This window comes from Vombatus ursinus, unplaced genomic scaffold (assembly GCF_900497805.2).
Source record: "Vombatus ursinus unplaced genomic scaffold, bare-nosed wombat genome assembly UNPS02003292.1, whole genome shotgun sequence".
NCBI lineage: Eukaryota > Metazoa > Chordata > Mammalia > Diprotodontia > Vombatidae > Vombatus > Vombatus ursinus.
In genome coordinates, this window is record NW_020943070.1 from 15,086,196 (window position 1) to 15,098,433 (window position 12,238).

The 12,238-nt window shown below is 35.3% G+C and overlaps 1 protein-coding gene across 1 annotated transcript in view; it reads left to right on the forward strand.

Moving 5' to 3' along the window:
• RAB21 (RAB21, member RAS oncogene family) overlaps positions 1-12,238 on the forward strand; it is a 76,474-nt gene that overhangs the window by 48,711 nt on the left and 15,525 nt on the right. Inside the window, exons 5-7 of the mRNA XM_027872060.1 lie at positions 3,212-3,271; positions 3,944-4,051; positions 6,952-7,015. Of these exons, the coding sequence (XP_027727861.1) occupies positions 3,212-3,271; positions 3,944-4,051; positions 6,952-7,015 (232 nt within the window). The remainder of the gene's footprint in view (positions 1-3,211; positions 3,272-3,943; positions 4,052-6,951; positions 7,016-12,238) is intronic.

Sequence of the window (12,238 nt, forward strand, 5' to 3'; positions counted from 1 at the left end):
AAAGTTGGTCATTTTGGGAGATAGTGGGCTCCCTTTCCCTAGAGTTCTTCAAATATAGACTTTGTAACCACTTACTAGGTATGTTGTAGAGGAGATTTATGTACAGGTTGGACAAGATGCCTTCTGAAGCCTCTTTGAAATTATGTGAAAGAGGATGAAAAAAAGGCCATTGAATTTGGTGATGGTTGTTATTGGTGGCCATTGACAATTTCAGTAGAGTTTTTAGAAACCACCATGATATCATAATCTCAGGTGTGCTGCATTAAAAGGATGAAACGGCATTAAGAAAAAAGAGATAGGAAAAGCAGCTTGACTGGATAAAATATTCCCAGAGGAGCTGTGTGCTGAGGTGATATATTTTAACTGGAGGTGACACATTTTTAAGGGCATTAAGGGATTTATTCTCAAGGTATCTGAAAGGGGAAGCCGTAAGGGTCAGAAAAAATGGACCTTGGACTTCATCTTTATCAAAATGTAATCAAGAGAATATTAATAACTACTGACCTGTATGCCTACTTAACCATTTCTACAAATGTTTACAACAATATTCTACTCACTTTCCAAAAGCATCCTTGATGATGAAAGTATGAGAAGGGAATTGTCAGGCTTATACAGTTGACTGAAAGATGTAGGGAGTACATTATCTTAATGTTGTTGATTATTAAAAAATATTCAGCAAAGCAAAATATTAGTCACTTTTAAGGCTGTCTTATAAAATGTCTTCTGTGTATATAAAAGATTCCTTGAAAAAAAATTTTTTGTGGATAGAGCACTGGCCTTGGAGTCAGGAGGACCTGAGTTCAAATTCGGCCTCAGACACATAACACTAGCTGTGTGACTCTGGGCATGTCACTTAACCCCAATTGCCTTACCCCCCCCAAAAAAATGGCAGTGGGGTTAAGTGACTTGCCCAGGTTCACACAGCTACTAAGTGTCAAGTGTCTGAAGCCGAATTTGAACTCAAGTCCTTCTGACTCCAGGGCTGGTGCTCTATCCACTGTACCACCTAGCTGCCCCTTGAATATTTTTAAAATAGAAAATTTTTAAAACAAAATACTTTACTCTCTGCCCTGATTAGTCCCAGTTAAAATGGTAATGGTGAGATGTAGGCTCACCGAAGATACTTGCAAGTATCATAGAGAATGTACAGCATAGAGTCTAAATGGGAGAGAATTTTTTCTAGCTTGTAGGCCCCTGTTTATGACGTTGTGGTGATTGGATCAAGCTCTCCAGCATTGGACCTATGGTCATGTAAGGGTTCAGCCTAACTGTCCGCACTGGAAAAACCAAGTGGACAAAGAATATCTGTTGTCTGGATTACCGTGTTTGCTTGAACGGATAATCCATAGAATTAGTTGTTCAGTATAAATATTTTGGACAGGCACTGCAAATAGACAGTGACCTGGTCCCAGAATTGAACAGTGGGAGAAAGGGCTGGATTGTCTTTGAGATACAGTGCAGTGCTTTAATGACCCCAAATCTCTTCCTGAATCAAAGGCCCAACTTTTAACAACCATGTTTTTCTTGTATTACTATTTGACTGTGTATTACTATATGACTGTATTACTATATTACTGTATGAATGATCCACCATTCCTGAAGAATGAAAATTAAGGGCTATCGAAGGACAGTGGAGAAGTACATTGGGGACGTGATTAGGATGCAGTATGTTACTGACCAAGTATTGTGCAAGATAAGAGTAGTATAACGGAAGTCATTGGAGAGATGTATGATCAGGAAAGTAGATGTTCTTGTAGTGAGAGTAAAGGATAACTGATACACAGACTCTCATTTTACATTGGTATGCGCACAATGTCAAGACATCAACAGAAAGACTACCAGCACATTGAGTGGAGCTTCTATGGAGGGTTCAGGGGAATAAGGGTGGCAAAAGTTACACAGAATAAAAAGATATGGGTGGGGACTATGACTTTGATTTTTGGAAGGAGTATCTACATCAGTGAGATTGTAGATACATATGTTTGCGACTGGAGCCAAGTTTGATAAATGAAGTTCAGGATCAGGCTGGGTAATGGCTGTTTTTAGTCGAAGGCAAACAGTGACTATAAAGTAATGAGGTGTCTTCTTTTGTGACCCACAAGTTGGCTCTATAGGCAGTTGCTGCAACACTTTACCAGGGCTACATCGTTCAAATACACAAAGTGTTCATTCTGAACACTTTGGGAGGTTGATGCTCATTTGGAGATATGTTCTGATACATATTCAATACTTAAAGTATCCACGATTTTTCTCTGGTGTAGGTAGGTTATTCTCTTCACATATGCAATTCCTACTATGACTTCATAGATGATCTTCACGAGATACTGTGGCTGCAAAATTAATTGTCCTCACGAAGCCAGTCTATTGATGGGTCTTGGACAAAAGATCACATCCATCCTTAGATCCATATTCTTTCTGTCTTGGTGTAGGACCTCCAGGAGTTTGTGTTTTGCTGGCATAGCCTTCAAAGAGCCAGGATCATTTCCATGTTACAAAAAAAAACATATAGGTAGAACAAAGTCTGACGTGAAGTCCCATTATTTTATAGCCATATTTTGTGTGGCCTGTGGTGCCAGTGAGATTAAAAACTCCTTGAGGATGGGCCCAGATTGTTTTATACTCATTAAGCAGAGGGAACATTGTGTAAGTATTCTCTGAAATGTTGAATTCTGGAAATTTTATAGCCTGACCATAGTCCTATACATCTACTGTACAGTTATCTCTACCCCATTGTGACTGTCCCCGTCATGGTTTCAGTGTATCACAGGTCAGCATAAGAAATTGAATGGGAATTTTTGTGGAAACTGCGGACAACACACAGAGGCCAGCAGATGACAAAAAAAGTTTAGAAACCCAGAAATATATAAAATATATGTTTAGTGATCAACCCAAATTTTACAGTAAGATACTGTAAGCACCCCATAAAAGAAAAAATATTCAGACTTCTGCTCTGGTATGAAAGGAAGGCCAAAAAATATTACCCAGATTTTTCACATCAAAGAGACACCACACCCGTAACCCCTGTAGTGTAGAAGGGATAACTGTAGTTTTATGCTAACTTGAATTGAAACTCAGCTACTTATTTTTCCCCCATCAATTTTTGATGCTTTATATTAAGATTGTTCCTTAGTGTAAAGCTATAGGCATGAGACAATATTATTCTTCTATACAGAACCTTGTAATAATGTGTATGTATTTCTCTCTCTTCTAGGCATCTTTCCTAACAAAGAAGTTAAATATTGGTGGGAAAAGAGTAAATCTTGCAATATGGGTAAGTTAACCATTTTTTTTGTGGCAAGTTTGGATGTTTCTGGAGTTGTTTAATCTCAGTAAACAGGAAATTGGGACTTGAGCTATCCAAGTTTTTGTTGTTGTTGTTGTTGTTGTCAATTGTTAATTTGTTAATTCTTTCTGTTTAAAATGTTTCTAAAAAGAAATTTTAGCAATCACAAACACAGGCGTTTAAATAACCAAACAGGATCCAAGAAGATTTTATATATTTAAATTTCTTTATTCATAGTTTTGTTTTTGAAGTGTGCTATGCATATAGTTTCCCCTTCCAACTTTTTTCTTCTGTTTTTTCAGAAAGCATTTTTTTCAACCATCTAGACTTTTTAAAATGTCAGTCTGCTTTTCTCTTTTGAGTAAAATATCCTGAACATAATAGAATTTTTGAAGGTTTTGTGGAGTGTCAAGAGCAAGGTCTTTCCCTAGATGTGGAAGTTAGAGGAAATCAGGCTGAGTCTGTACAGGCAGATTTACCTACTCTAGAAATAAAGGCTACATTTAAAAATTTAAACATTTTAGATTCTCCTTATTCTAGTATTTCCATTCTCCTCCTATGGAATATTTCATGTTAAAGCAGTTGTATTTTAGCAGTTGAACCTTTGAGCCTGTGTAACTAGAAGAATTTTCATGATAACAAGTCTTTTGTCTAATCTAGGACACAGCAGGCCAAGAGAGGTTCCATGCATTGGGTCCAATTTACTACAGAGATTCAAATGGAGCTATTTTAGTTTATGATATAACAGATGAAGATTCCTTTCAGAAGGTATTGTTTATCTTTTTGCTGATAGCTTGAATTTATTATTTTGTAGTCATAATGAAATCTGTTTTGTGAGACAGTTGAGTTAAACTTTGTGAGGACTTGGATTGTTTTTTGTTTTTCTTATTTCTATGACCTGGTATAATGTTTTATGCATAGCATGTGCTTAGTGTTTCTTAAATTGAATTACTGTTCATTTATAGGTTAAAGGTATAGTCAAATAACTGGTGACTCAAGTGTTTTGAAATGGGGTAAGATATATATATGTGTATGTATATGTATACACACATAGAGACATATGTACATATATTTAAAGGAGTCTGTTAAGGTATCTATTAGTTTTTCATATATTAGGAAAAGGATAACCAGTTTGTAACCGTATGAGCTTCCATTAACCCATTTCTTAAAGCAGTAATGTCAGACTCACATAGAATTAGATTCTTGTGGGCCAGTGATTTAGAAAACCACAAATTAACATTAACTTTGTTGTGTTGTATTTTTATTTATTTTATTCAACATTTCTGGTTCCTGCAACACCTCCTGTTTGATACTTGCTCAAAGTATACAATAATTTAGTAGTTTGGCCATACCTTGGTTTGACTGTTGCACCATGCTATATACATAAAAGAATTACTATCAGAAATCTAGCCTGGGCCAGATACCATTTCCCACCAGCTACACACCTTGGATTCAACATGTTCCCAAGAAACTCATCATCCAGGAGATTGCATTGCTTCAGCTTTGGTACTCAGACCTCATCAGCATGTTGAGTAGCCTCAACACCTCTGATTGGAGGGCAGAGCAAAAACTCTTTCCAAAAGCACCATTTAAAGAGGACTCATAGCTTAACTCTTTTCCCCTAAATGTACTCCTTGGATTTGACTCCACCTTCATCATACCCCTGTGGTACCTTTCCTTCCTCTCCCTGCCTCCCCTTCCCTCCATCCTTATCACCTTCCTTTTGTGTGTTGTCTTCTCCCATTAGGTTGCTTGAGGGCAAGGACTGTTTTTTTTGTATTCCTATTGCTTAGCACAGTTCCTGGTTGTAGTAGTTGCTTAATAAATGTTTATTGATTTGAGGATAAAATGCTGAGAGGTAAAGAAAGGAAGCTTAAAAATTGGAACTGGTGTTCAGGGAATCAGTAGAGGTAAAGTTGGAGTGGGAAGAAAGAACAGCATGTTTGGGTCCTTTGTCCTTCCCTGAAGTATGTGATGACTTTGTGTAAGAATTTAGTTCAGGCCAACTATTTTAAAAAAACCTTTCCTACTCCCCTTCCCCTGCTAATCCAGATTGCAAATGATAGGTCTCTTTACAGATGTTTTGAGGCCAGAAAGATTATAAATGAGTTGGCTCAAAATTTTCTGCTGGTTTTCCTTCATACTTAAGGAATTATGGACAAATGAAATACCACTATGCTTTTTCTTAAATCACTACTTTCTTAATGAGGAATATGTAACCAAAGTGGGTAATTTTGTAGTTGAAAGCACTTTTCATCTTGAATTATAAGCTTTCTTTGGTGCTGAAATATTTAGCTGACTCTTTTATCTGGTGGCTAAACCTACTTCTAATTTTGGATATTCTTGCTTGCTTGAAAGCAGTATAAAGACATGCAAATTAGCCCCTGAGTGTTAATAGCTAGTGGAAAAACGTTGCCCAGGAAGTGGAAAAATTAAGTGATAAGCAGCCAGTAGCTGTTAGAATTCCTGATGTCTTAGTGTAGTCGTGGTTTAGTGTTAATATCATTTCTCCTTGGCCTATTAGGTGGGACTAATTTAAGGTGGTTTATTTGTAAAATATGAGAGAACATGTGAAGGGACAAAGAATAAAAGAAATCGAATATTTTGTCTGAGTAAAGGTGAGTTAAAGGGCGGGAGAGTCTTTTGGAGGTTAAGCAATATATGGAAAGTGATTAGGAAGAAGCAGGGAGCTAATGAGGGATTACATAATTATATAAATAAACTAAAGTAAAAAGAATCTTATCAAGTTGTAAAATGTAAATGCAAAGCTACGTTTGTTAGAGTAAGCCCCATGTGAGTTCTGTCATTTCACTTCAGAGAACGAGGAGGGTATGACGATTGTGATAATACTATCAAATTCTCCCTGTGGGAAACAGAACAAAGGATGAAGGTTAAAGGGCCTACAGGATAACAACCTATGTGTTATTGGAACAAAGAGACTTGGACGATGCTAGACTCAGAAATGTAGGGCACAGTACTGTTGAGCAAGTAGGGGAGATACTATCCCTTTTTCTTTAGTAGATCAGAAATCCTTACAGAGCTTCCTCTGAGTGTGTTCTATGGTCCTACAGCAAGAACTGTTGGAAATCTGAACTGCTTTTTGGGAAGTACTGAGTACTAGGCACATAGCTGAAACTGTTTTTTGTTTTATTTTTTTAAAATTTTAATGTGTTTTGTAGATTTTGGCTGAGCTGAAAGTGATTTGATTAGATTAGACTCCATTTTAACAAAGGAGCATTTATACTACTTGTATTGTAAAAGATTTCGGGATACCCAATTCAAATGAATCATTCTTTTTGATTCATATAAATTATGGTAAGTTTTGCTTGTAGAGTTACAGGATATAGGAATGATTTAGAGGGATTATTTAGCTTCCTTTTGCTGCATCTTGTTCTCTATCAGAATTGTTTTCACTTTCTGTTTATCTTGTTGCCTTAAAAATAAATTTTTTTCTAAGCCTTGGGGATGAGGTTTACTCATAACCAAAGAGACTTTATGCATGGTTTCAGAAGTTAAAATTTTTTCTGTTATAAGGTGTGACTTAAAAGAGTGAAGACTAAAGTTATTTCCTTATAGTAAATTATTTATAGGAGCATATTGTGTTAATAGCAAAATACTGTGGTACAAGGCTTGGCCTGTATTTAAATACATACTTTTTGTATACACAGGTAAAAAACTGGGTCAAGGAATTACGGAAAATGTTGGGAAATGAAATCTGTTTATGTATAGTTGGTAAGTATTGTTTACTTTACGTTATTTTGATATAGTCTATGTCCTTCAGATTTCATGGAAGAAACATTTATTTTTTAATGTTTCTAAAGTTAAGTCAGAAAGGTAAGAAAGTAGTCTTTTAAAACAGCTTAACCTAGAATCAGAATTTCAGTGTTGAAAGTTTTAACATTATCTAGTATAAACTTTGTTTTAAAGATGAGACGAAGTACAGAGGGATTAGGTGGCTTGGCCTAGGTCACTTTTAGCATTACCTGTTTTTGAAAATTGATTTGAGTGAGCTAGCAAATGATTCATTTCAAATGTAATTATTTCAAATGCTCTTCGTTTTTGAAAAGATGACTCAGATAACTTACTATCTTAATTAGGAAAATCAACCTCATTTAATTAAATTTGCATTAATATAAATCATTTTTTTAAATGGAAAAAGTTATTACTTTTTTACAGGTCTAAAGAGGCAGCAGAACGATGACATACAATGAGCACTGAACCCATAGACTTGGGTTTCATTTCTGGCGTGGCCAGTTTACTATTCTTGTGACATGAGCAAATCACTTAACCTTTTCGAGTCATCTCACTTGTAAAAATAGTGAAGTTATTTGCCCTGCCTAACTTACAGGGTTTTTGTGAAGATTGAAAGAGGAAATGTGTAGCATTTTGTAAATGTAAACCACTAAATCAATATAAATTGCTATTATTTTATTGGTGAAGCATTGTGATATAGTGGATAAAAAGCCAGCCTTGGGTTTAAATCTTGCCTCTGACATACACTGGCTGTATGACTCTGGATAAGTTACTTAACCTCTCAGTGCCTCATAGCAGCTCTCTAAGATTGTAAGTTACATAAGAGGTGCTGATTAGTAGAGTAATTTTCTCATTGGGAGTTATCTAAACCAATAAAAGCATAGATGCAGTCCAAAAAAAGTTATTTCTTAGCAGTATTCTTCATGAGCATGTCAGAATCTTGGCTATAAGGGAACTTGGCAATCTTCTAGTCCAAACTTTTGAACAGTATCTAATACTGTTTTGGGGGATAGCTAGGTGGCACAGTGAAGAGAATTGCTGGGCCTGGAACCAGGAAGACCTGAGCTTAAATCCAGCCTCATACACTTAGTAGCTGTGTGACTCTGGGCAAGTCACTTAATCTCTCTTTGCCTCAGTTTTCTCTTCTGTTAAATAGAAGTAATAATAGCACATAGTTCACAGAGTTGTTATGGACATCAAATGAGAGAATAGCTAAAGGGATTACTATAGTGTCTGGCACATATTAGGTACTATATAAATATTAGCTAGTAGTAGTAGTAGTAGTAGTAGTAAGTGGATATCTAGTGATTTGAACATTCTCAGTAACAAGCAGTCCACTCTTGTGCAAAGCAGACCTCTAATTGTTAGCAATTTCCTTTATATTGAGCTGAAATCTAACCCTCCAACTTCTACCTGTTTTGCTAACTTAAGCCAAGTGGAATGAATCTAATATTTTGTCCAGATAGACTTTGATATATTACATTCATGATCCTATCAACATAGGTTCTGTGTTCTGTGATACAGATCACAACCTCTCCATATCTTTCTATATCATTTTTGTACATATCTTTCTGTAAATCTTTGTAAGTGATCCTAGCATCCTAGAGATCTTCCTCTGATTCTTTTACTGTTTTGTGCCTATTCCAGTATAGCCCATGGGCTGTCTGTCTGTGGCTATTTATGTTTTCTGCATGACTAGTCTATATTAATTGCATGTTTATACATGCCTTGAGTAATGTATTTCTCATGCTTGAGGCATTATTGGTGATAGGCTGTAGTCTGCTTACACTTAACCATCTATCTTTCTCTTTTTTGGCATGCCTACAATTTTGATTCTTTCAAGATGGTATTCTGTATTTTCAACCATATTGCTATGCTCAGAGAATAATGATGTTTTGAAAATGGGCTTTTGTAGTAAAAAACAGTTTGGGATCATTAAAAGAACTGCACAGTCTCTTAAATGGTATTCTCCTCCATTCTGGGCTCAGTTAATTGTCCATTTGTGCCCAAGGAGAAAGGTGGATTAGCTGTTTGTTTAACCAAATATTATAATAACGTATGTATCTCATGCCCTTCTCAGTGATATCCTGTCCATGGTCATTCAGAAAAGATTAACCTTTCCATCTGCAATAATGGTGTTAAATTCAAATACAAACGGAATCCTGAAAGTTACATATTGACTTAGAAAATCACACATTAAAATTGTTGTGTTGTATTTTTATTTATTTTGTTAAATATTTCGCAGTTAAATTTTAATCTGGTTTGGCTCGTACTGGAGAGTTTTGTTTTTGTTTTTGCTTTTTTTGGTGAGGCAGTTGGAGTTAAATGACATACCCAGAGTCACACAGCTAGTAAGTGTCAAGTGTCCGAGGCGGCATTTGAACTCAGGTCCTCCTGACTCTAAGGCCGGAGCCACCTATCTGTCCTTGTACTGGAGAGTTTTGAGGAGTTTGACACTTCTAATCTATAATACAAAATGCCAAAAAACAAATGGAATTAAAAATATTTTTAGTATGTCTTCAGACATTTTAAGATCACTATCATTTCCCTCTTTTCCCACTTGCAGTTTTCTCTTTTCCAGGGAATATTGTTCTGGATATGATTTCCAGACCCTTCACTGTCTTAGTCATCTTTCTCTTGATAGATCCCATTTAGTTATCCCTGTTAAAATGTGGCACACAGTACTGCATATGATATTCTGGCTGTGACCAAATAGAACTCTGTAGACTGATTCAGGTGGGTCAGTGTGCATCTTTATTTCTTCAACTCATCATGCACTTAATTTCTGAACACAACCTACATTAACATTTTTAAAATAATGAATGTCATCATACAAAATGTTAGTCTAGATCCCTCTTCATTATCTATCCACTTCTATATTTGTGGATATTATTTTTATTAATCAAAGCTTTACATTAACTTTTATATACATATCATTGCCTCAAATCAAGCTTGTTAATCCCATCTAAAAACTCTGGGTCTTAACATGCCAAGCCAGGTATTGGCCACCTGTGGGCTTGAAGAATTGACTTTAAAAATGCTATCAGGACTTTTCATTTTTCCCAGTTACATTTCATCTTGTTAATTTCAGCTAATACCAGTCCTATTAATTGATTTGAATTTTTATTTTGTCATCCATCTTAAATAACTTATAGCCTTTGGTTATCTGGAGATATTTCTGTGTATACTTTCTATATCTTTAAGTTACTTTTGGTATGAGTTGAAATAATAGAAAAAATGTAAAAGACCCTTTACTTCTGTGGGTTTTCTTTTTCTTTCTTTTTCTGGGGGGTTCTGGATATGAAATAAATAGAAGCTAGTGTTTAGATTTATTTACATGAAAAAATTAAAAGTTATTTTGGAATGCTGGTTAAAGACCATAGTAAACCTAATAAAACTGATGTAGTGCATTAAAGTTTGCAGAATGCTTTGCAGATATCCTGTTAGAGCCCTTGTGAGGTAGATGATAACAGGTATAATCCTCTTTTGTAGGTGAGCAAACCAAGACTCACAGACGCCGAGTAATTCATTCCTTGTGTAGCTACTAAGTGTCAGAAGCAGTATATGAAGCTTGCAAGTGTTGTAGCATTTTATCCTTACTGTGCTACACTGCCTCAGGGAATTAGGTATTTTTAAGGTGTTGTGATGGAGAAGCAACCTAGGGAATGTGAATAGAAAGCTAGCATTGGAGCCTGAAGACACGAGTTCAAGTCCTGTTTTTTCTGATATAAATTAGCTATGTGCTCCTGGGCATCTCAGTTAACTTCTCTCTAGGCAACTCTTTAACATTGTAAGTTGCAGAAAAGGTGCCACCGTGTAGTGGATAGAGGGAATTTCTTAATTCAGGAATTCTTTACACCAATTAAGTCACATATTTAGTTCTTCTCTTTATTGTGATATAACCCTACCTAAATTTTTTTAAGCTCAGAAATGCATAAAACATGTTGATATTATTGTATAATATCAACATATTTTATCTTTTAATACCATAAACACAATTTCTTTTTTAAAGTTAAAATATGAACAAATATTTAACCCAGATTTTACAGTAAAGTACTGTAAACATCCCATAAAAGAAAAATAAAAAATTTAGACTTCTTCTCTGGTATGAAGAGAGGGCCAAAAATTTTCCAGATCCAGATCATTTTTCCATCTCAGTGTGGAAGGGATAACAGTAAGTGTAACCAGGACAACAATTCATACTATAACCAACATTATAAAATAGACAATATTGAAATACTTAAGAACTCTGATCAGTATAATGGCCAAAAATATTTCCAAATGACTGATAAAGAATGCTGTCTACCTCTTGACAAGCAGTAAGATTAAATATGCAGAATGAGACACAGATTTTTTAGACATGGACATGCTTGACTATGTATATTTGTTACAAGAGTTTTCTTTTTCTTTTCTCATAGAGGAGAAGGGTGGAAGGAAGAGGAAATACATGCTTCTTAGTTTAAAATTTTTAATTAAAATAAGTTAGGGAAGAGATGAGAATAAAATTCTGTATGTCAAATAGGCATGATGTAGAGGATTTTGCTGTCTACATGAAACTTTCTGAAGAAAAAATGACCTTAATATAGTATTTGAAGATATGTTTCTGATGAGATTAAATTGCCCCCTACTCCATCAAAAAGTACTGAAAATGCAGTAACTCGGTCATTATAAAATATTATGAAAGTACATCAATGCTTCAGTCACTGCTTTAGTTGTTTGGAATGTCTGATTGGTGAGATGACATTCCAGGTAGCAATTTTAGCTCCTTAAGCACTTAACTTTCTTTAATTTTGGATACTTTTGATGAAAACCTTTAAAAGTTTATTATTTGCCTGCCTTATTAAACTGAATATGCTTAATCTTCACTTGATAACTTTGGGTAGTCATTATGACCACTGCTTACTGTACTACATTATAACTATGACTGTAGTTTATAAATGGTGGGAGACAGGGCAGAATGGGTCCTGTCCCTAAGACCCAGCCTATCACAGGTTTCCTGGACCTTACCTAATTTTTAAAGGGGGAGAAGGGAGTAGGGTTGAATATGTTGGCATTGCTATATTTCTACATTTATTAAAAGTATACGTAGTTTATTAGATTCAAGACTCATCATGAGATAAGTAATTAGAGTCAGTAGCTCAGAAGAAGGAAAATTATTCAGTATCCATTGGTCTTAGGATATATCTATCATTTGAGATTAGC